The sequence below is a fragment of the Osmerus mordax genome, chromosome 13 (assembly GCF_038355195.1).
Source record: "Osmerus mordax isolate fOsmMor3 chromosome 13, fOsmMor3.pri, whole genome shotgun sequence".
Classification (NCBI taxonomy): Eukaryota; Metazoa; Chordata; class Actinopteri; order Osmeriformes; family Osmeridae; genus Osmerus; species Osmerus mordax.
The window spans coordinates 1,463,258-1,488,031 of NC_090062.1; the positions used below are offsets into that span (position 1 = coordinate 1,463,258).

Here is a 24,774-nt window from a genome sequence, read left to right on the forward strand (position 1 = left end):
TTCTACTATAGATACTTAATACAGAGGGAAATATTTTATTTTGAAAGCAAAGACAAGAAATTATACACAGTAATATCAACATTACTAATCAATCCGTGGACTGTCACTCAGATCACACAATCACTCAATGTTCACTTCAGTTAAAGCAGGTATATCTAGATATAAAATAACTAGGAAATAAAGCAAAAGAAAATAGGACAATGTACATGCTCAAAGCTTGACAAGAAAAGCACACCATAGGCACAAAGTATGACAGGAAGAACTGAACTGGAGGCATCATACTCCCAGTACAGGAGGAGGGTAAACCACCACAATGTACCTTTATGCCTAGTAAACAATCACCTTCTTAGAATCCATGAGTGAGAAAGCTGAAACACTGGTGCTGTGCTTTCCTCTCCCTTTTAACATGCATAGAAAACACTGAACAGAGGGGATCTCTGGATATTGTCCCTCAAGACAAGTCTCTTTGTGGCAAAGAAAGCTGGGTGTTTGTCAGCGCTGCTGTGGATAAAGGTGTCCACTGGGCCCTGGAGCTTCCGTGGGTGGGGTGATTAGAAGAAGGCACGGGTGGCGTTTGGGGGCCTGTTCCCGGTATTCAGGGGGTCCCCAGTGTCTCTTTGCTCCTGGGGGGCCATAGTAAGGGTGGGGAACCACCGGTCTGGTCGGCGGGTACCTGAACCGGCCTTGGAAGCCTCCAATGTACCTGGGGGGTCGGAATCCTCTGCCCCTGGGTCGGTTGCCTCGCTGACCCCCTCTGTCTGTAGAGCTGATGCCTGGCATGTTGGTCCTCTTAGGAAGCACCTGCAAGGTCAAAAGTCACAGTCAGACACCGGTAAGAATACAGTAGGAGCAGTCCATTTCTTCATCACAAATCCTACCTTGATCACTCTGCCTCTAAACATAGTCTCATCCAAGCCAATGGCAGTCTGTACTGAGTCTCTATCTGAGAATTCAATGTAGGCAAACCTGAGAGAGACAGTGAGATCACTTCAGGCAATTGCAAGTTGATCGGAAACAAGGTACTGTACACTGTAAATATATAATTAGACTAGTGAAGCTGGACACTGCATGAGGTTCAACTCACCCCTTAGGATGACCAGAAAACCTGTCACAAAGGATAGTCACCCTGTTGACTGGACCACAGCCATTGAAGTGGATCTCCAACTCATCTGCAGTAGCTCCATAGTCCACCTAGAATGACAACAGACCAGCCTAACTGCCCAAGCTTGCTTTTCCAAACTTGAAATAGTAAAATAAACCATGGTCAGACAGGTTTTTCTTAACTGACCATTACTACATCAAAGATGGGTTACGTGTGAATTCATGAATGAATGGGAGGATGAATGAGTGGCTTACATTGCCCACATAGACTGATCGGTTGTCCGCATCCATCCTCTCCTCATGGGTCATGGTGTAGAACAGGCCTGCAGGGTGAAACAACAGGATAGTCTGCATTAAGCACACACCAGGGGCCTGTTCCATAAAGCAAGTTTACAGATTAAGACAGGCTTATGTCTGGGAAAGTAACTGACATAAGCCTGGCTCTGTAAACTCACTTTATGGAACAGGCCCCAGGGAAGCCTTGCCTCTTAAAACAGAAAACCATCCAGTTTGAGTTAAAAGTAAACATATGATATGGTTAGATCTTGATCCATTTATCCAGTATGGGAGACAAGATGGTTGGTTGACTTCTTTCCTGGGCAGAGAGCGTGACCCTTCTGGAACTCAACGCTTCACTGCTCTTGTCAATGGCCACTGATGAGGCACATGTGAGTGTTGCTGTGGAAATAGTGTAGCCAGGCAGAAGGACTCTGGGCGCAGGTGTGCACCAGCTGACTGTGTGAGTGGTGTGTGTTTGGGTATGTTTATTTTTTGGGGGCGGGGGGGGGGGGGGGTGGGGGGGCTTATTGCTGGACAACAGCTAACTGACTTGCTGCCTGGCATCTCACCTGCCTAGTGGACTGGCTGGCTGGTTGGCTGTTCGGGTCTTACCTGCCTGGGTGGTGTTGTTACAGAGAAGCTGTCTCTCTACAGCCTCACAATGCTGCTGCTCCCTCAGCCTGTCAGCCTCCTCCTCCATTTCCATCACACGTGCCTTGATGGCTGCCAACTCCTGGAAGGTGAGGTCAGATTACAGCCCTGTTTGAATACCCAATAAATGCATTGTTCCACAGAAAGCCTAGAAATGCAACCTTCTTTCACCCTCTTGCCATTACATTACTGATTCATCTAAATTACAGGACGGAAGGTTGTGTTTTAGCTACACTAGCTATGTCACTGAGGATATAGAATAGGATATAGAATATAGCCTTCTGATTTGAGTGAGGGGTGAGCAGCGTCAGAATATCACACATACAAACAAGACACGTTTGAACAATGTCATGAACAACATAGCACTATATTTAAGTCGGATATATTGTTATTATGCCTGCATGGCACGTCCTCAGAGTTTACTAGTTGTTCAGGGTTTTGATGACACTTGTAATGCTGTGGGCTATTCATGGTTGTTGCGCAATATGGACTTTTATGGCGCAGGCGCGGCTACTGCACCCATGCAGTGCCCGTGCCAGTAAAGAAATGATGATTGAGGATTTAAGATGACATGTACATGTGTTATTGGTCATGATGGGCATGGCAATAAGGAATTGACAAATACACCCAATGATGGCTGAGAACCTTCGGTTAGTGCTGATTCAAATGATGATTATCCGTAGCCTACAAGCGAAAAATCGGGACAGCTCATGTTAACCCGTCCTAGCAGAAAGCACAATGCAAACACAAAAGGTCTTCTACGCACCGGGTCCTCAGCATAATGATCCCCGTTGCCGGTGGGCTCGCCTACCGGATAGTCCATGTCCTGTGTTTGCTCCGCCATATTCTGTTTTTAGACTCCAAACATGCTCGACTAGGTGGGATACCGCTCTTCCCTCGACGTGCCACACGACTCAGCCAGCCCAGTGTAAGTGCAACACAGGTTATATCTTACCTCTTTACCAATTCAGTCAAACAAGAGATTGTTGTCCACCCCCTCGAGTTTCCAAAAGAATACGACCATTAATACCAGACTTGGCAATAACCAAACCATTCGTCCGTCGCAAGGGGAAAGTCTGTCACCAGTCTGTCAAAATGACGCTGATTAATGTCACCTGTGTTTTTGACTCGTCCGTTTCCTTAATTAACTGCCATTCCGTGAAGCATATCTTTCAACCCTTCATGTCAGGATTTAATTATTCTTACAGTAGGCTATGTGTAAACAATTTCGAATGTTATAAGTACCTGATATAATATGTAAGATCAAGGCATGTTAGATTGGTAGATTGGCTATGAATATCTCACCAAATAGTCCTTTTTGGACTGAATAAAGTTATTCTAAGAAAATATAGCACTTATGGAGTATATTGAAGAAAATCAGGAGACCTAAGGGTAATGTTTAATTTCATTTTTAATGACACAGTTACATAGTTCAACACAGACAATAACCTGAATTAGAATCATGTACAGCTTCACACATCCAACAGAGCGCACAGATAAAGAGGAGAAAGAGCAACAGGGAGTAAAGCATGCAAGAAATAAATAAACGTCTGAATTAAATTATTCTGGCACAGTTCACTTCATCTAAAGAATGGTAACAGGAGGACCCTTGAAGAGGAAAAAAGAAAAGAAAAACATTTTCTTCAAAGCGCGGACCTCTCCTACAGAAATATAGTATTTTCTGTAATAATGTATTGCACAATACAGTATAATAATGCCTACACATAAAAAAAACAAGCTTTTGTTGTCTCCAAGCTATAATAGAAAACACCACTATCCCCACCATGGCATTTTGGCAAACCAAGTACACCTTCACCAACTCAACTTGCTTTAGTGTGGACCTTACAGGGCTAACCATCAGACAAACTACAAAACTCCATTGGTATATATAGGTGTAAACTGGTTAGGGGAGGAGCAGGTGCCAAGCTGTTAGTATTTGTAATTTGTCTTCTTCATATATGATGATGATCGCCATAACAGATAACTGTGAGAAAGAATTGTATGTAGATCAAAAGGAATGGAATGGTATCTATTTAGTACACCCCAGGACTGTGGATTTCAAGCAGAATAACAATAGCCAACACTGAAGTTTTGATGGGATATAATCATAGTCTATGACACAGTGACAGGTAGGCTAATCTGCTTCCTCTGTATACCTCAACAGACACTGCTCTAGCCCAACAGGATGGCTCAGAGGCTAGAGGGGAAGTAAAAAAGATATGGAAATATAATTTTTGGTTGGATTTTCGTCAGTAATGCAGTCACTGTTGTGACAGCTCTTTGTGTTATATTTGTGTTTCAGGGTTGGTTGGCAGACTAGAAAAGAATGCAAACACACTGAGTGGAGCATGATGGGTATTTGCAGTGGAATTGTCATCATCACAGCCCTATGTAGTAAATATGGTGTGTCCATTAAATGTAAAGGGAGAAAGAATGCTAGCGATGCCGTTTACATCTTTTTCTCTGCCATTCATCTGCCCAATGTGTTTCATTAAAGCTCAGAAAGTTTCAAGTATGTTTGTACAGAGAAATTAAGAAGTAAGGATAAAAAGTAAACCCCCCCACACACACAGACACACACACACACACACACACACACACACACACACATGTAAACACATACATACATACACACATACAGACATGCATTTATTCTATCCACAAGCAAGGTTTTGTAAGAACACTCAAAGCATCTAACAGGAATTCTAAATTTCATCTATCCTTTCCTCCAAACCGAGTCATTAGATATGTTTTACAGGAACAAGCGCTTTGATTGCTTGTCTTGTATCAATAATTTACCCAATCTCCTCTCTTGGCGGTGCATCTTTTTTTGTGTTTTTTTCCTATGTGCTCAGGGCATGTATATTTCAGACACTTTGGTTAATTGATACAGTGGAGCTCCATCTTCCTCTGGTCATGTCCTACTCTACACTCCATGTTAACATCTACAGCCCCATAGGATAACTTTGGTCTGTGCTTCTTATTGGTTTAGGACAAGAAATGGCATGTAACAGGTTTGAGTTTCATTTGGTAATGAGAGAACAATAGAGTGTATGTTGGACACAGTGGACATGGTGTGTGTCCAGTGTAGTAGAGAGATGGTTGACTACAGGCTGGTTGAGTGAGGCTGGACATGTCTTCGAAACATGTGGAGTAATTGATGATGACAAATCCTTTGACAACCCTTACCATTTCAGAACATCTCAGTGTGTTTGCACGCCCGCCAACAACCTTGCTTTGAAAACCCGGGATTGTGGCCCAGTCCTTAGCTGTACGGTTCCAGGAGGTAGGTATTGAGGTGGGGGCGTTGGGGGAGAGGTGGGGGGTATGGTTTGAGGCGCAGGTTAAGATCGTGCTGAAGAGGTTCACCAACACAAATGGGCTGAAGTCGATGCATTATTGGTAACATACTGTACAGGACACACACAAAGGCTACATACAGATGTAAGGGTACCTCACAGTTCATCACATTTGAGAGGTTTATATATTATGTTTGATAAGGGCATGTAGTAAACTAGACCATGTACATAATGTGGTAAATATAGCAAATGGTTCAATCTAAACATCTGATTCCTTAATGACCCCTGCTATTACTGGAACATTCCAAACAAAAGGCGTAACAGAAATATTTGCAAAGTTTGGTCCATTTCAGAGGTTACACAGCCAAATCAAGTCCTATATACCCAAATAATTTAGTTATAATAATAAGATGGGCCTTTTGGGTTTGTAATTTCCCCTCAAATCTTAATTCAAGAGCATCTCTGTGTCTCATGGGAATATGTTGTCTGAGAGCTTGTAAGTCTGGAACTGTGACAACTGTGACAACTCTACCTATAAGTAAAAACGTAGAAAGGTCTACACTCTGTTCCAAAACATACTGTATGTGTCCACACTGCATCTACATGGACAGGATGGGAACACAGTCGGCAGTGACAAGATCAAAATCAGGTTAGTTGGGAATTTCCATTCAGGGATTTAATTACCTCCTTACTCTGGGCTGCTTCATGGGGTTGTGGGTTGCTGTGAATGGAGGCTGGACCACTGCAGTGGCATGTCAGACCAAAGGATGGCAATGTTTCTCACAGTTTCAGACGGTTCCCCTCCGGTTGGGAGTTAGTTATAGAGTATGACATGTCAATCAACCGCAACACCTACTGGAGCACTTTAAGGAGATGATTGTGACCAGTTTACACAACCACTTTTGACTGATTGTGTTAGTCTGCTAGAAATGAAGCGGTCACTGTTAACTTGAGAAGTTATTAATTATGATTGAAAAACAACAAAATAATTGTAAAGAAAAATAAATCATATTGTGGACATTATACTTTAAAGGTTTCTGTTATTTGGCAAACACATTTTTGGACCTCTTTAAATACTATGTACATTCACATTAAGTTACTGATGTTGCTTTAAATATATTTATATGTATCTCTATTATATGACACCCTAAGGGGCAGTTGCTGAGGTCCCTTTCAGTAGCTGAATTCTCTTCATATTGCACCTCCGTCCTCTCACTGTCTTACAATGCGAGCAATATAAAATATTCTACAACAGGAGTTTCTTCAATTCAAAATTCAACAATAAGTACAATATGGGGCTTTCTCTCTCCCACAGAGTGTCTTTGCTCTGACTTCAATGTTCAGCCCAAATGAACGAGAGAGAATAAAAGACAAAAACAATATTTGTGTTTCTGGGTACATACAAAGGATAGCACAGGTAGACAGCATCAGAGACAGAGACGTTATTGAGAAACATAAATTATTCTATCTACAAGCAGGATCATCCCTATCCCACAGAACTGTTCTAAGGTTCTGTCCTAAGTGGTGTCGGGTTAGGGGGAAGGTCAGGTGTGACTGGGGATTGAGAGAAGCTGGAGGGGTGAGGAACAAACAGTAGAGATTTTGGGGGGAGGTAGAGAGATAGAAGAGAAAAAACAAAAAAATCTACACTCCTCAATGAGGCTCTTTAGTCTGTTTCTCATGCTTTGGAAAAGGATGGAGGAGGGTGAAAAGGTACAACAATTCATTCAAATGTTTCCTCTTCATAGAGATCTTAGAAAAAACGAATAGGAAGGAAGGTCGTAGCCGTACTGTACAATGCTTGCTTGGACAGGGTTTTTTCAGTTCTTTTGAGGTTTTTGGCAGTTCCTATGCCATTCGTATTCCGTTAGAGGCCAAGTATCTGTTTTGTCTTTTTTTTCTATACCATTTCCTTCTCTTGTCTTTGCCATTTAGAGTACTATCTTGCTCAGTCTCTTGTCCTTCCCTCTCTAAAGTCTTTGTGGCAGGTGTACTTGAGTACAACATTCCGCTAGGGTGTTTTCTAGTCTGAGCTGCCACTGAGGAAGAGTCAATGTAGGCCAGGACAGGAGAGTAGAGGTCAGCCACAGACCAGCTACATACTTCCTCAAAATACAGAATCCTAGTTGGTCTGTGGGCCTGCTTGTCTGGCAGACTGTATCCAGTCTGGTAGTCCTGCTGCTCTGCTACAGCCTGTGTCCTTCAGGGCTCAATCTGCTACTGAGGAGGTGATGTTGCTTGTGTTTGGTTACAAGATGAGTGCTTCTCCTTGTCTCCCATTAACTTTGGCAGTGTAATAAAAAGGTTTGGATTGTGTTTTTTCTTCTTCTTTGAATTCATTTGGGTTTACATCGGTACAGAGAGGTGAGTCCGGTGTAGATTTTCTTGGCTCGCTAGCAAGGTAGTTAACAGGTTTTTTATTTTATTTCTGACATTATTATTATTATTAGCATCATTATTATTAATCATTCAGAATATTTGGACTTTTTTTCCCTTAAAGCCAAAAAAGAAACATTAGATAAATAATTAGCCGTGTTGTGAAAGGAAGAGTTTCTGAGGAATCAAATTGCACCAAGTATTTCTCCTTTTCTTCTCCGGTTAAACAAATGTATTAAGACCCTTGTCTGTCTCCATACCATGTTGACACTATACAGGAACTGTCCAGACTGACAGAATGAGTGGCCACATCTCTGATTGGTCCAGACTGGTAGTGCACATGCTGGGGTTGGAGCATTGCTGAAGCTTGGTTAAAGCATAATCTGCTCCAAGTGCTTATCAATCTAGGTATCTCCTACTTACTTCTGCTTTACCTCCATCAGTCTTGTTATAGGGTCCATGCATGTCCATGACACATACATCATCTCACTGAGTTTACATCTCTGAGGCTATGGGTTGGTATAACATGGATCTCAAAGCTTATATTACTCAACATGATCAGAGCTCACCTATCAACTCCATGCATTCATAGTGGGGCAAGGAGAGATGAGATTTTCTCTCTGTGTTGGTGTCTGTCTTAGAGCTTCAGTGAAGGAAGGCCCCATACTATCCATGCTAAACAAATACAGTGGACCCCAAGCAACTTATTTTAAGCCTGTAGATTGGTGCATTTGAAATAGAGAAAGCCTATGTAGCCAGCAGGGAAAAAAAATCATTTTTGGAGGCTGGGGAGTTGAAAGAATGAGGTCAACGTCAGGTAGCTAAAAGTATTCAGTAAGTTGGTGACGCGGTGTAGCTTTTTCTTACAGCTGTAGTTAGGAAGGAGTGAATGAATGGAGTGCAGATGGACAGAGATTCCTCAGTTTGGTTTGGATGCAGGGTGCTGTAGCTTCAGTGGATGTAGCGGGGGGGGGGGGGGGGGGGGGTGACAGACGCACGGTCAGCGGGAGGTGGCGTCCAGCAGAGCGGGCGTGGCAGGGGTGGTCGACCGAGAGGCACTGCTGGAGCTGGAACTAGCCTCTTTGGGACTCGAGGACATGCTCCCAGCCCCTCCGCCCACAGTGCTCTGTCCAGTCAGAGACAGCGGGCCTGGGGGCCCGTTCTCCGAGTGGGTAGGTGGCGCAGTGGAGGAGGCTGAGGCGGAAGAAGGGGTGCCCAGGGGGACAGAGCTGTTCCCGGGCAGGCCCTGAAGCCCCTGGCCACAGACGTGATGGTGCTTCTCCCAATCCTTGTGCTGGCAGAAGGAGCCACAGTAGCGCGCTGTGTTGCAGCCACTGCAGGTCTCGCTGGCCTTCCGTCCACAGTTCCAGCAGCTCTGGAGAGGCAGTGGGGAGAAGAAAGAAGGTTGATAAAATAAATCTCTGGGCATTAAAACCATCCATATGCCTCTTTATTTAAAACTGTTATTCTGTGCCATGTGGGTCCTTGTTTAAGCTCTATTGATCACCTAAAAAGAAAGAATTAGACCATTAACTCCAAGGGAGTTAATGCACGTTCAGTAAAATGTCTATGTCAACTTTTCCCGGGAACAAAAGTCCGGTTGAATACTCAAATTACTGAGCATTACTGATTACATTGCATAGCTGGAATGACACGACAGACAAAAAAATCTCATAGCCATCACAAATGAACCTAAAGAGTTCCAGCAGTTGTTGGTGGTGGAGCATGTGGTGGCCCTGGCCCTGGCTCAATGCTCCAGCCATCTGGGGCTGCTGTTGCCCTGGCAGGCCTCTGGACTACAGCCCCAGGCCCCACTAACCTCCTGCCAGCGTGGATAAGCCAGGGTCTGGTCAGACAGCTGGGTCATATGCAAATTTGGATCGTTGAACTTGTAAAATTGAAAGATCTGGTACTTCCAAATTGTAATCTCAGAAACATCCAGTCAAAATGTATTGTGGAGATTCTTCTTCTCTATACATTTGAATATGTCTAGAGACTTATTGTAGGCCTCAGAGAATAGAGATATACATTAGCATCACTATGACATGGCAACACTAGGGGGAATAGGAGAGCACTTTATATGACTATATGGCTCAGGAAGATGCAGGGAGAAAGTGAGTGAGAGAATGAGGAACCAAAAAGGTAAGGGGTAGACAAGCTAGTTAAGTTTGTCTGAGAGAGGACAGTATGAGTTACAGTTGAGGTGTGGGATGGTGTGTCCTATTTTAAGGATGCCGTGAAGTGCTTCTGAGTGTTTGCACAGGAGGCCAGTTCCATGTGTGACAGTGTGTCGTGTGAGGAACCGCAGTGACAGAGAGAGGCTGTGAACAGGATGTGAATGTATGGGCCTGAGGGTTTAAGACAGGGAGTCTGTGATGCTCACTTCGCTGGAGTCCTCCTGCTGGTTGATGACAGTCAGTGCGTCCTCCGACGCCTGTCGCTTGGCCTCGGCCAGGGCTCTCTCCATCTTAGAGCGCTCAGCAGAGATCATCTCATGGGCTTTCCTCTCTGCATCCGACACAGCCTTCTGGAGCTCCGACATGGCCTGTCTCTTCACCTCGTTCACTGCCTCCTCTGACATAGACATGAGGGAGTGACAGAAGAGCGAGAGAGAGACAAAGAAAGATAAAGGCGTCAGTTCCCATGCCCATTCCTCTTCTCCCAGTTTGCTCTTCTCTGTCGTCCTTTATTGAGGCTCTTTAAGCTCTGTGCTTGTTTTATCTCAGCAAACAGATGTACATCATTCAAGATTTAACACGTTTGCAAAAAAAAGAGCTCCCTTTTAATAATTCATCTCAGCACGTCTGGTAACAATCAGTTTCAAGTGAGAACAGCAGATGTCACCGAACTTTGATCATCAACTGGAATACTAACCCAGTACTCTGTGGCCTGCAGTTGTATGATGGTGTCTAGTCACTGTGTACTTCCTGTTTTTTTCCTGGGAGAAATCACCTATCTGACATGACTGGACCACAAACAGCTGTGAGGATTACCTGCTGTCACCCATCCAGTTAGGTTAGATCAGACATAACCCCAGGGAATTATGTATTTGTCAGGTATCCATGCAGACAGGGTCTGGGAGCCCTGGGAGGGAGAACTACCTCCCTAGTGATACATGGCTGTACTGACAAGGGTCCTATGTGCTGTAACTGTCAACATTATGAGTGAATATAGGCTGTGTTTTTAGAACAATCAGGTGTGCGCTCCTTCTACAGATGCAGTATCAAAATAGAAGCTTCCAGAAAAACTCCTGCTGCAGCTCATTAAAGGTAGGAATCACCATTTCTGTCCCTTTATTTGTCTGCCGTGGTAGGATGGACCTAAACTGGACAGAAATAGCCAAGTTGAAGGCAATTTTTTTTCTGCTGTATTTCTACCTTTTCTTTCTTTAACTCTTTTCTCTTTTCTCTTTTCTCTTTTCTCTTTTCTCTTTTCTCTTTTCTCTTTTCTCTTTTCTCTCTCTCTCTCTCTCTCTCTCTCTCTCTCTCTCTCTCTCTCTCTCTCTCTCTCTCTCTCTCTCTCTCTCTCTCTCTCTCTCTCTCTCTCTCTCTCTCTCTCTCTCTCTCTCTCTCTCTCTCTCTCTCTCTCTCTCTCTGGAGAAGGTGGTAGCCTATTTTACAATAATATAATTAATCACCAAGTTCATAAGCAAATTGAAACATCATGGTTACAAATCTTATAACATAAAAAATCCCATCTGGTAGAGCAAAGAAGCCAAATAAAGGCCTTTGGTCACTCCCTCACCTACCATGCGTGCACACGCACACATGTGCGCCTCATATGTAACTGTCCTATTCCCCCTGCTTCTCTCCAGCTGTCTCAGGAGGCTGTGCAGGTAGACAGGTGGAGATGGGGGGCCTGCTCACTCCACACGGTGGAGGTGCTGTAATGATGTGGGTGTGTGTGCGTGTGTGCAAGCATGTGTGTATCCCTGATGAGCCTGACTCCCCTACTCTCTAACTGGAGAAGTAGTTAGTATTCCGTCAGTATCCTCCACACCTCCCACACACGTCTCACTGCTTTCTTCATCCCTCTCTACCTTCATCCTTCATTTCATTTCTCCACCCTTTTTTTTCCCTCTCCATCGGTGCGTGCTTCTTCCTCTCACTATCTGCACTATCCTCTGTCGCTCAATAATCAAGCCAAATGCATGCACCACTAAGATTAGTTTGCAAATTTAATTATTTCTTATCAAGGAGACTGCAGAGCAGATGCTAGAGCAATTAGCACTTAATGGAAAACACGGGAGTAGCAATATTAACGTTTTAATTCCAGGGGGATTTGGCAGGTTTCTGGGATATCGTTTTTTTTTTCTTATTTCTTTTTTACACTTCAGATCTTGTTTTTCAAAGGCACTGTAGTCTCTCAACCTGAACTACTCCACGGAGGATGTGTCTGGTTTTAATTAAAGAAGGACTGAAGTTAGCCTGGCTTCTAGGAACGAGGTAGGATCGTGTTGGCAAGCCAACACGCACGCACGCACACGCACACACACACACACGCATGCACGCACAGACACATACACACATGAGGATGAGATGGGCGGTTGTTACTCACCCTGCTTGTTTTGGAGCTGCTTTAGAGCTGGGGAAAGCTGGATACCTGGGGTACCTGTATGAAGAACAACTGCAGTTACAACTGACTTCTCTCAGCACAGTAGTTCGCAGAGAGCAGCAGCATCTAGTCCCTTGACAGTTCTGTACTAGAATATGACTGATTATGGCTGTACTAGAATACGACTGTACTAGAATTTGACTACAGTTTAATTGTTCTGGGACTGGAGAGGAGCAGAGGCTATAACACAGCTTACTCCTGGGAAGGGCTGTACTGCACATACAGCCACACACACACAGCCCTGTAGATGATAGAAACATAGCAGCTATCTTCAGTATTATGTCCCAGCCAGTACAAAGCCATATTACTCTGAAAGGTTTATGTTCAGTATTGTCATATTCAAATTATTGAGAACTATGAGGCTGCTTTTGTGGTAGGACCCAGGTAGGCTGTGGTCTCATCTGTGCTGCACTGCTTTGGCCTTCTTTGGCCTGGCAAGGTGACTGAATTTTCACTGCAAGTTGAACTGCAGTCGCCTTTCATAGTGGTGACAGAAGGAGAGCACTCAGCCTTGATGACAGTCAGACAAGGCTCTCCATCCCTGCCTTACAGCCTACCAGGCCTACTGCTGAATGTAGAAGGAGGACCACTGCTCTGTGTGTGTGTCTTCCGTTTGTGTATTTCAGCTGTTTGTGTGTTTTTCCTGTAAGTGTTTTGTTTCATAGAATACGTGTGTGTGTGTCTTTGGGGGTTTGTGTGTGAAAGAGAGAGTGTGTTTCTTACCAGCTTTCCTCCAGATCTCCTCTGGAAGGTATCCAGATGCAGGCCTGTGGAGGAAGTCTCTATGGATCTCTGAAAGACACACACATGCACCGTCAGTATCCACTCCACACACACACAAACACACACAGGCGCAACCCTAATAATCCTTGCTCTCTTTGTCTCCCAATGCATTGCTTCAAGCATGATTTACACTAAAGCCGACAATATGGGTCTACTTTGCAAGTGTTTATGTGAGAATGACCCTTGATCCCCAACATCTGACCTCTGACCCATGGGAGCATGCCAGTGGCACTGAGGTGAGTCCAACCGGATGAAATGTTCAAGACCATTGCCGATACATTACTAAATGTGCCGGCCTGACACATCTGTCTATTCCATACAACACAGACAAATACTTTTGCTCTTTGCAACACTTCTCATTCTGAACGCTCCTGAACACTTGGGCTCTGTGAACGTGCCCGGTCGCAGTGGAAGTACCTATGGGCTGAGACTCGCTGCTGTTAGCTGTGTTGGAGGAGTTGTGGTGGTGAGGAGGAGGAGGAGGGCGGTGCTGTCCGTTGCTCCCACCTTTTTTCATATCCTCCACATCGCTGTAGCGACGGATCCAGTGGTTCATCTCCTCGCGGTCGGCCTCCTGGCAACGGCGCAGCACTGTCAGCGACCGGCGCGTCTTCTCCACCATGTCCATGATGCAGTTCAACAGCTGGGGGGGAGAGGAGTGTGGTTTAGATGGGAGGAATATGGAGAGATGGCTAGAAGGCTTCTCCCAACAGACACAGTCGTAGCAGCTGTTTACCAGAGCAGGAGGGTCAGAACAGCCCCTAACAGACCAGCTTCACATGAGGTCAGATCAACAGTTCATTCACACTGTTTCCAGAATTGTGTGGTAAGGCTGAGGAAAACACAATCATAAATTCATCTGAAGTGCGTTCTACTGATGGAGGTAGAACGATATCAAGGGTTTGCGTCATTTTGGAGCAACTCTGGAGTCTCTGGAATCCATTTAGAAGTAGTCAGAGTGTTTCAAAGCCTGTTTTTTGGAGTGCGTCTGTGCCCCTTTTAGCGAGACCCAACAGTGGTGAGTGTGTGTGTGTGTATGTGTGTGTGCGTGTGTCAGGTTGAGTGGTTATACAGAACAGTACAGCAGCCATGGCACTGTAACAGCTGTGCTACTGATAGAAAAAGGCTGAACCAATTCATTCCACCCTTCTGCTCAGATGTCTGCTAAAACATTTCCTTATTTCTTTCTCTTTGTCTCTCTCTTTTTGTCTCTCTTTCAACCCTCACCCTGTTTTGCTCTGAGCCTCCACCCCCAGTCTGCAAAATGGATTTGACATCCTCTCCATTCATTCGGTCTCGTTCTGCCTCTGATATCTCCCTCCCTCCCTCCCTCCCTCCCTCCCTCCCTCCCTCCCTCCCTCCCTCCCTCCCTCCCTCCCTCCCTCCCTCCCTCCCTCCCTCCCTCCCTCCCTCCCTCCCTCCCTCCCTCCCCCTCTCTCTGTGTTAGCTCTATCTGTGGAGTGGTTCTGGTTTGGCAGGGGTCCAGGCTTGGCCGGTTCCTCCATGACTGCAGCTCTTGTCTCAGCTGCTCTGCCCAGCTGGGGATGCTCTCTGCTGGCTCCCTCGCTCCATCTGAGGCCCTGCTCACCCTGTCTGAGTCTGTGTGCATGTGTATGTTTGTGAGCGAATACAGCATGTTTGGGGAGGGAGAGAGGGGTGTCTCAGTCTGGGTGAAGGTGAGTTCCCTGGTGTGTGTGTGTGTGTGTATGTAGGAGTTTCTGTTTTGTCCATTCAGCTCCTAGAACTGAGACAACCTCTTTAGAGTCAGCTGGCCATCACAATGCAGCTCAGCTGTGGCTATGGTTCTTAAATCTGTCAACAACACCCCCTTGGTCTCTCTACGTACCCCCCACCCCACCTCCACCTCCGCTGGTACTGAGGGACAGTATGTTGCATGAGTGGTGAAAGTGGGTGTAAAGTGGGTGTATATAAAGGAAACAGGAGTCCCTACCCCAGCGATACGTACATTATCTAGATGCTTCCACTCCTCGGCCCATTCTCGATCTGTAAGTCGGTGATCAATTACTTCCTCCTGGCGTGCCCCGTGAACGGCTGCAACACAAAGAGGCCCAGTGCAGCACTTAGTCGCCAGGGTAAGGATGATGATGCTATGTGTACATTCTCACATATAGCCATGGCAGCCATCTTGGCTCCAGATTAAGGTTCTGTAGCTTGCTTATGGTTGCGATTCTGGCTCTGGCAGAGAGAAGACATATATCTGGCTGCCTGGGAGGACATTTCCAAACATGTGTCGCTAGCTGGTGGGCTTTTAATAGATCCACTGCCATAGGGATAATCAGAATCAACTCACAACCTGCCTTTGTTCTGTAGACACATACTGTACATGGAAGGGCATAGCTCTCTCCTCTCATCTTACATGACCAGAGCCACCATCCGAGACTTTATCAAATCAGTGGGTCAAAACTAAGCAAATAACAAAGGGTCACGATGAACTGTGCAGAATGTAGAGAATAAAGAATCACATTTTCCTCTCGTTCTCTCTGTCTCTCTTTACTCCCCCCCACCCCACTCACTCCTTCCCCCGCTCTCCCTCCCCCCTCCTTCCCACTACCCTACCGGTGGGCCGGTGTCGTTCCCGGCCGTCGCGGTGTTCGTTGTGCCGGTAGGCGTCCCGGTAGTGGTGGGCCAACGCCATATCCTCCAGCCGGTAGTGCTGTGGGGCCGGGGGGTTGGGGGGGTGGGGGAGGCCGTTGGGGGGGTGGGGGAGGCCGTTGGGGGGCGGATGGGCGGGCAGGCCTGTGCTGGGGCTGAATCGCTGGCTGGGGCTGATGGTGCAAGGCCTCTTGGCTAGGTGTTCAGGGTGCAGGCCCTCTCTCTCTGAACTGTCTTTGGTCCTGGGGGAGGGGAGAGAAGAAGGGAGGGGGAAGGATATGGGTCGGAGGAGGGAAAGAAGGTAGGCATGGTTACGTATAAATGACAACGATTCATCACTATGACTTTACAGGTTAGAGTGTGCACGTGTTTGTGGTTTGTGATTGTTGGATGTGTGGAGTTGTGTGTCCGCATTCCTCATGTCCACTTTGGCCCCCAGCCCCCAGCCCCCCACCATCCCTGCAGTGAGAGGAGATCTGGCTGAACACAGATGTGCTCCAAATGCAACACCACAGCCTCCCACTGCAGGCAGTGTCTCAGGGCACAACTCAACCTCTTAATCTCAATCTGCCTCCACATCCCTCAGATTAAAGTAGCGCCCCAACCCCATCACACACTCATACACAAACACACCAAGCATGTGTGTGTGTGTGTGTGTTTGGCAGATGTTCATGTGTGTTTTTGTCCACCATCTGGCCCGCGCGGCGGCGAGTGTTGATATTAATCTGTTTATCAGGGTGGGACAGTTGGGCATCCAGAGGTAAACCCCTCCATCACTCCTGAGATCAGGGAGTCATGTGGTCAAATGAATGTGTGTGTGTTTATGTTTATTAGTGCATCTGATGTAGCCATGTGTGTATGCGTTTGTCTGGCACAGATTTTTGCTGTGTATTTTTATGTAGACCTAGGAGTGTGTGTGTGTGTGTGTGTGTGAAAGACTGGGGCATTCGTTTACATTTTAGACCCCAATCTCGGATGACTATACAAGAAAACATGCATGTGAGTGTGTGTGTGTATGTGTGTGTACATCTTTCACCACAAACCAGAACAACAGCTGGCTGTGGCCTGTGTCTGTCCAGCAGTCCGGCCTGATCTGACACTATAAACCAGGGACTGGGAGAGGGCAGGAGGGATAGAGGGAGGGAGAGGCAGTGCAGAAGTGTGCAAATTACAGCAGGATTGCCCCCCCTTCCTTCCCCCGCAGGATGAGCTGAAGCAGGGGTTGTGCAGATCACCATCTGGACACAGCCCTGACATATGGAGAGGAGAGGGGAAGGGAGGAGAGGGGAATGGGAAAGGAGGAGAGGGGAGGATGAGAGAATGGGAGAAGGGGAGAAGAGGAGAAGAGGACAGAAATAATACTACTCCTCTCTTCCTCTGCCTCTCTACTTCCCCTATCTATTCCCCTATCCAGTCCAATGTTTCTGAGCAAAAGGGCTGTGGAAGGCTGCAACAGGCCTCTGTCTATGCATGTGTCCTTACTGAGCAGACTAGATAGGGAAGGACAGAGCAGGAACTGTGAATGCAATGGATGCCCTCACACTGGCATAGAGCTGTATAGTACACTGTTACTGTTACTGTGCCTCTGCTGCTATTTCATGGTATCTCTCTTTCTGTCTTCTAACTTATTGTCCCTCTTTTTTTACTCCTCTTTCTCTCTCCCCCTTTCTCTCTTCATGCCTTTCTGCCTTCACCCAACTGTCCCTCCCTCCTTGGAAAGGTGGCAGAAGGGAGAGGGCTTCTCTCGCTCCTTCTCTCCCTCCCTTCTTATTTTGTAAAATAGGAAAAGTGAGTTGTTTTACAGCTGGGTATGCATTGTGTCCGGATTGTGAGAGTCCGTGTAAGTCTATTTTGTGTGTGTGTGTTTGTGGATGTGTGTCCATGTGTGCACGCTGGTCAGTTCACTGACATACCTGTCTGGTGTCCTCCTCTTGCCGTGCTCATTGACCTCTAGCATTATCTCAGAGGAGTCCAGGGGGGAGCTGGCATTGGCGTCCAGCAGCAGTTGCTCGTGCTGGGCTAGGTACTGGGCCGGGGTCTGCTTGGCCATCCGGGCACAGTGGAGCAGCTCTCTCTGAAGCAGGGGCAAGTTAGCCTGGGAGACACACACACAAACAAGACAGATAAGTTAACTCATGTACAGTGTTTTAGGCTCCTGAAGTAGGAACTGGAAAGGAGAAGGTGATCTCTATTTGCTGTCCCTCCGATGTGAGACGTCATGCAGTATTCTGTACACATCAATGACCCTGTGAGGAGGATGAAGATTTGCTAGCCTGTGTATGAGAGGAGACGAGGGGGCAGAGAGAGGAGTGGAGGAGGAGGGAGGGAGGGAGAGAAGGAGGGATGAGGATGAAATAGTAGCAAGATTGAGAGGGCACGAGGAAGAAGACAGAGAGCAGGAGGAGGAGAGCGAGACAGAGAGAGAGAGAGAGAGAGAGAGAGAGAGAGAGAGAGAGAGAGAGAGAGAGAGAGAGAGAGAGAGAGAGAGAGAGAGAGAGAGAGAGAGCGAGAGAGCGAGAGAGCGAGAGAGAGAGACAGAGACAGAGACAGAATGAGATAAGACAGATCCCTCAACACATTCCTCCCCAGTGTATATCTCCTCCAGGGTGAGTGTGTGTGTGTCAGTCTGCCTGGTGTGTGGTGAGACCATACATCTGGGACATGGCAGAGCTGCTCTCTGTCAATGTGACAGTGTAGGAGAGCTATCTGACAACATGGCCACACATTTAAATACACACACACACGCTCATTATCACCTCCTCTAACAAGACAGTCCTGGATCTCACTTGGCAATGCCTTGAAAAACACACACACTCACACACAAAAACATGGGGCAAATACCATTAAAAATAATCAAAAACTCTATGCAAAGTGCAGTGTGTTACAGTTAAGGCACAGAAAGCAACACAGTACAGTCTGTGACATAGCTGTCAGAGTGTTTGTGTGAGTGAATAGATGTGTGTCTGTGTGTTGCATACATTCCCACCACAACAGCACACAACAACATGTCTGGAGCCTCAGAGAAAGGCCAGGCTCCGACCCTGGAAGCTTGACCCCCCCCCTCCCCCCACCCCCACCCCCCACCCCGCCGGTCTCTGCTGGGAACAATCAGGGGACAGAGTGCGTGGGACAGGAATGTGTGGCCTGGTCACTGCTAGGCAGCATACCCAGCACTCAGTACTGAGACACACACATACACACACTTCTATGGCGTTGTGTCTTTAGATTCGTAGAGTTTCCTACAGCTGTAGTCTTGTGTTGTCACGACAGCAGTATGATGAGAGAGAGGGTGGGATGGACAACCTAACAGACCCCTGACAGTAGGCAGAGGACTAGATCACAAGGCATCAACACATCAGCCTCCCCCACCAACATCTGTCAGTGGCTCTACACACACACACACACACACACACACACACACACACACACGCACGCACACACGCACGCACACACACTCACACACACACACACACACACACACACACACACACACACACACACACACACACACTGCAGCCCAGGGTAGACACTGGTGCTCCAGATTTAATGAATCACAAACGCTGGCCATATGGTCCTGGAGATCAGGAGGAGCAGAATGGGCTGGATGGACATCAGGGTCTGGGTGGCTTCAATCACACACACACACACACACACACACACACACACACACACACTTCAAGGAACACCACCGCTCAGACAGAGTATTCAGGTCAGACTGTGTTCTGGCGGCCATGTCTTTGTTAGTTAGTGTGTCAGCCTGGACTGCTAACTCTCTCATCATCACCATATGGTCAATCTGAGCTGGGGGACTCTCAGAGGCTGACTCACAAATAGAAACAGACGTGTGCACACACACACACGGTAGACACACACATTGATAGGGTGATGGGTGGGAGTCCCTTACCTTGAGGAATGGAATGACAAAGGGACGCAGAGGAAAGTTGGTGGCCTCCTGGAGTTTAGAGTGGAACTCCTCGATGGTCAGAGTGGAGTTCTGTCAACACCGAGAGACCAAGGGAGAGAGATAAAGACAGAGAGACAGAGATAAAGACAGACAGAAACAGAAGAGGAGAAAAAGAGAGAAAGCATACGTGACACACAGCACATCACCACTCACTAACACTTCACTATTTTGTTATACATCACATGAATAACTGATTTCTTGTGGTTTTTATGTGGCTTCCCCTTACCCAGCCAAACTGCTGTGTACTATGTACCTTCAGAAAGTAAAGAATCTATCACTAGAGTTCAGTGAGTGTCATGTTTCTGTAGACTCACCACCAACCCTAGCACCAGGCTGCGGACCCTCTCTCCGATCTCCGGCGAGATGTCGTTTCCAAACTGCTGCAGCGTGGTGAGGAAACGCTTCAGCTTGCAGAGCTGCCGGGCGCCGCAGGCCGGCGGCAGCTGCTGATTGGACAGCGAGGCAGTAGATGACATGGCGGGCCCGTTGCTGAAGCCGTTGGGTGTCGACGGTGCACCGTTCAGCGAGGTGGGGGGAGTGGCTGCTGCCGTTCAGCACTGCGGAGGAGGAGAGAGGGAGGGATAGAGGCATGACTTTGCTGGACTGTCGGCCGTTATCTTCACTCCCTCTCTGCCCTCGGCCCGTGTCCGTCCAGTCCTCAGAAGTGTTGCGGGGAGGGGCGGAGGGGGGTGGAGAAGGCACATGCATCCTAGTGGAGGCGCCGTGTGTGGAGAGATCCAGGGTCCAGGCTACAGGCTGCAGGCTTAGAAAGACCGTCCGTCCACTCTGCACCCTACCCTGCTGCCGCTCTGATCACTTTGACTGAAGGCAGAGTGTGTCGAGGACTATGTGTGTGTGTGTGTTTGTGTGTGTTGAAGTATGTCGTACAACCTCAGCTGTCTCATTTGACCCCCCCCCCACACACACACACACACACACACGCCAGTCGATTGCTCCCCCTCCCGTCCCTTCCCTAGGACACAGCTATATGAGGGACATGTTAAAGAGGGGGCCTAAAATAGGCTGGCGGTCTGTGTTACTTTTATTCCAATAGCAGGTGTGCTGCTAAATCTGGCCTTGCACATGTCCACCAGCTGAAAGTAGATTTGCAGCTTTAAGGATCATTGTAGCGTACACACACACACACACACACACACACACTCACACACTCACACACACACCTCCTCATTCCTCACACACAACACTCCAACTCTAACCCTCCCTCTTTACTACCTTTGCCCTCTTTCACCCAATATCTTCTATACTGTCGACTACAATTCTTTACCTGGTATATTTTTTATCCCATCACTAGCCTCAAGATGCGTGTGTCATCGTATAATCATATCATATATTCATAGATCTATGTCATTCGAACATCATGCCTGTGCAGATGGTGGACCCCCATGGGCAGTAAAACAAGTCTGATGTACAACTGTAGTCTAGTGTAGAGTTATAGTGTGTGTCTTTGTGCGTTTGTATTCATACATTGTTTATATGTTCAAGATGCCTATGGATCTGTATATGTGTATATGATTACTCTTGAGTGTCTGTATATGTTTGTATGCATGTTTATTGAGTGAGTATTTCTGTCAGTGTGCCTAGAAATGTTCAGACCCTATATCAGCCTGCAGCTCTCTCATGTCTTTCTCAGCTAGTCTAAATGTAAATACCTATCTGAAATGTGTGTGTGTGCATATGTGCATGTGAGAGAGTGTGTGTGTGTATGTGTGAGCGAGTGTGTTTGTAGGTGTGTTTTTTCCAATGTCGACAACAAGAGTTCCTCTTGTTGTTTCCCTGCGCTCTAATCTGCTGCCAGGAGTGTGGATGCATATGGACTGGTCATGTGACCCGACGGTCAGGCAACACTTGTGATCTGGTTTTAGCGAGGGGCGCGAGCTACAGTGGCGACTGCCACAACAGGTGAAACAACACAGCCTGTCATTGCTATATAGGGAAGAAAGTGGTCTGGACACCGCCAAACCCATGTCCCCTCCACTGCTGTAGCATTACATTTGGTAAACAACACACACGTGCAGGCACATACACACACACAATGCCACAGCCGCCCTCAAACATGCTCAGAGACACTTGTCCCAGCAGCAAGGGCATGCTACACACCCAGACACACAAGTGAATAAAAACACCTATTGTTTCACAACCTCCCCCCCCCACACACACACACACAAAGCTGAGAACTTTGAACCAAATGAGCTCATTAGATCCAAAGACCCATGTCCCATCTCATACAACCCATTCCTCTGCTAGATGGGAACCTGACAGACAACACACTGCTCTATTGTGTTAGCATAGCTACAACCTCCGAGATGAGATAGCAGCCAGCCAAGTAGCTGACGATGCAGTTCTACCTTGTCTCAGACAGAAAATGAAGGGACCGAACACACAGGACAACTAACCCCCATCTGAAGCAATAGAAAGATAAATACACCTGACTAACAACCAGCATGGGATCCAACAGGATTGTGTTGAAGGATTTGGAAATAATCTCAATTGAAATCTGTACGGTTGTTGGATTTTGTTAAAGCTTAATGTTGTGTGCATTGTGCTGAGTGATACTGATGTTGCAGTAAAATATCAAAAGTTATGAAAGAGAAAAAAATGCAGGGTCCTTACTTGACTTACTGTTGGTGGGCGTGAATGAAGCGTTTCGATTGGCTGCCTGGCTGACGGCCGGGGGTGGAGGTGGCATTGTGGGCGGAGTCGTCCTAGGCTGGGTTTTGACATCAGCAGGTGAATCTGGCATCGTTCCAACCGTCTGGTCTGAACCACCTACAGAAGGCAAGAGGCAGCTGGTTAGATACACACACACACACACACACATACACACACACACACATACCCATACACAATTATGCACAAACGCAGGTACAGATCCAGAATTATTTACCCAAAGTGAATGCGCACACACAGTTTGACTCTCAGTAACAACTCTGCTAAATCAGCAACAGTAACATGTGATCAAAGTGATCAAAGACCCCGCAATGTCACCCTAGAGGAAGTATGAGTCTCACTTCGGAGCTGGGAGAGCTGTCATACAGCACCAGAGACAGTCAGATAGAGGAGCAGAGTGGGATACGATGAGGTCTGGAAGTGGATGCCAAAGAACCACATTCAAGTTCTGGGAGAACTGCAACACCACCTGCTCTTCTGCTCAGCTGCTAGTGACGGGACACCCCCCACCACCACCCCCGTCCACTCCCCAACCCTGCAGCCCTGACATCCCCATCAGCGACCCCCATCCCGCCTGTCCCTTCCTGTCCCCCTCTCCAGACAGCCGTTTGACAGTCAGTGACAAGTGCAGCTGGATCTGCCCCTGTCCATCACACTGGGCCTCCTCCGCCTGCCACCCCTGCCCAGCCCCGCTCCTCTACACATCCCACCAGCACCAAACAAGGCAAGGCAGGGACTGCAGGGACACCACAACCAGCCCCGGCCCCAGACCTCTTGTGTCCAGCTTCCACATTCCAGCCCCAAGGCCCAGGGCCCTGGCCCTGGCCTCTAGACCCAGCCTGCAGCCCAACCCAGGCCAGAGAGGGTGCAGTAGCTAGACCTGGGATGTCCTCACTGGTAGGATCTCCTAGTTGAATCCAACCAGTCAAGGAGTAGAAGGGGAGCTGTGTGGGCCTGTCGGGGACTTGTGGCTGGAAACTGAAGCCTTCTGCTACAAACACATGAGCTATGGACTATGAAGTATTTCACAACCATGGTGAAGATACATTAGCAGTATGTCTTGTGTGTGTGTTTTACAACCAGCCTTATGACCAGCCAACAGTTTGTATGTTTATTTGTGGATCCAAAATGTGCCATTGTGAGTTTGTTTGCAACAGAAAGAGAGAGAGCCCCTATAATCTCCAACAGGACAGGCCACAGACATGCTCTGTGAAGGAGGCTTTAAGCCAGGCGTCTGCTGTAGGTGCTGTCACTCAGCCATCCATCAGCTGTCCTTCCACTCAGCCCCCCTGTCAGCTGGGACGGGACAAGGGTGTTGGAGGACACTGGGAACCAGGACACACACCAACACAGAAAGACACACCTGCTGCTGGCCTCCAGCCACTGTGGCATGTACCACACTCTCCTTGGCCATGTTTGGAACCTCCTCCTCCTGTCCACCCTCCATCCTGCAGGCCTGCAGCCGTCTCCACTGTCCAGTGTCAAACATATCCAGGGTGGTCAGAGCAGCAGCGATGGAGGGGTTAGAGGGATGGGGCCTGGAGGGATGGAGGGTTAGAGGGATGGGGGGGCTGGAGGGATGGAGGCTTAGAGGGATGGGCCTGGAGGGATGGAGTGATGGAGGGTTAGAGGGATGGGGCCTGGAGGGATGGAGGGTTAGAGGGATGGGGGGGCTGGAGGGATGGAGGGTTAGAGGGATGGGGGACTGGAGGGATGGAGGGATGGAGGGTTAGAGGGATGGGGGGGCTGGAGGGATTGAGGGGTTAAAGGGATGGGGGGGGCTGGAGGGATGGGGGGGCTGGAGGGATGGAGGGATGGAGGGTTAGAGGGATGGGGGGCTGGAGGGATGGAGGGTTAGAGGGATGGGGGGCTGGAGGGATGGAGGGATGGAGGAATGGGAGGCTGGAAGGATGGAGAGCTGTAGACTGACAGGAGAGGACAGGGAGGGAAGCTGTATGAGCTCATCGAGAGGATGGACATGTCAGAGCTGATCATGTAGTCCACCACAGGAATGCCCCCAGCACCAGAGGTACAACATCACACCCACCCATCCACCCCCCACACTTCCAGGCTCTTGTGCCTCTCCAGCCAAGAACCCCAAACAGAACTGTACAAGTGGCTCTCCTCTCTCCACAGTACTCCTGCCAAACTGTAGCCATCTGTGTGTTTGAGTGTGTGTAACTGTATGTGAATGTGAGAGCGTGTTTGAATGTGCTTGAGATGGTCCTTGACTCCTTGCACTTCCCCTTTCAACTCATCTCTAGACACACAAGCACAAACAAGTGAGAGGTGGAGGGAAGGTCCTATCCCAACTCCCCTGTTTAACTCAGAGCTGTTGTGTTTTCTGAGGGTATTGCCCTTAAACAGTCACCCATGGTCCAATATACAAAAACACACACACACAAT

At 47.7% G+C, this 24,774-nt stretch overlaps 2 protein-coding genes across 2 annotated transcripts in view; both read right to left on the reverse strand.

The window, feature by feature from the left end:
• Window positions 1–21: 21 nt before the first annotated feature.
• pabpn1l (PABPN1 like, cytoplasmic) lies at window positions 22–2,949 on the reverse strand. The gene is made up of 6 exons (XM_067248789.1): window positions 2,798–2,949; window positions 1,993–2,113; window positions 1,357–1,424; window positions 1,085–1,191; window positions 879–966; window positions 22–801 (listed from the first exon to the last, which is right to left on the reverse strand). The coding sequence occupies exons 1-6, from the start codon at window positions 2,873–2,875 to the stop codon at window positions 493–495; spliced, it is 771 nt and encodes a 256-aa protein (XP_067104890.1). The 5' UTR covers window positions 2,876–2,949; the 3' UTR covers window positions 22–492.
• Window positions 2,950–6,349: 3,400 nt separating this feature from the next.
• The window catches only part of cbfa2t3 (CBFA2/RUNX1 partner transcriptional co-repressor 3), a 36,728-nt gene continuing 18,303 nt past the window's right edge, over window positions 6,350–24,774 (reverse strand). The window contains 12 exon segments of the mRNA XM_067248886.1: window positions 6,350–9,081; window positions 10,090–10,280; window positions 12,264–12,317; window positions 13,044–13,112; window positions 13,521–13,746; window positions 15,070–15,155; window positions 15,681–15,958; window positions 17,630–17,811; window positions 19,621–19,710; window positions 19,995–20,213; window positions 20,215–20,237; window positions 22,321–22,467. Of these exon segments, the coding sequence (XP_067104987.1) occupies window positions 8,707–9,081; window positions 10,090–10,280; window positions 12,264–12,317; window positions 13,044–13,112; window positions 13,521–13,746; window positions 15,070–15,155; window positions 15,681–15,958; window positions 17,630–17,811; window positions 19,621–19,710; window positions 19,995–20,213; window positions 20,215–20,237; window positions 22,321–22,467 (1,940 nt within the window). The 3' untranslated portion in view covers window positions 6,350–8,706.

Bases quoted from the DNA above. Each gene is read 5' to 3' on its own strand.
- pabpn1l (XM_067248789.1), bottom strand. From the start codon at position 2,875: ATGGCGGAGCAAACACAGGACATGGACTATCCGGTAGGCGAGCCCACC. The intron at 1,425-1,992 runs GTAAGACCCGAA...TTCACCCTGCAG, and splicing joins TAACAACACCACCCAGGCAG to GCCTGTTCTACACCATGACC. The intron at 1,192-1,356 runs GTAAGCCACTCA...TTGTCATTCTAG, and splicing joins GATCAGTCTATGTGGGCAAT to GTGGACTATGGAGCTACTGC.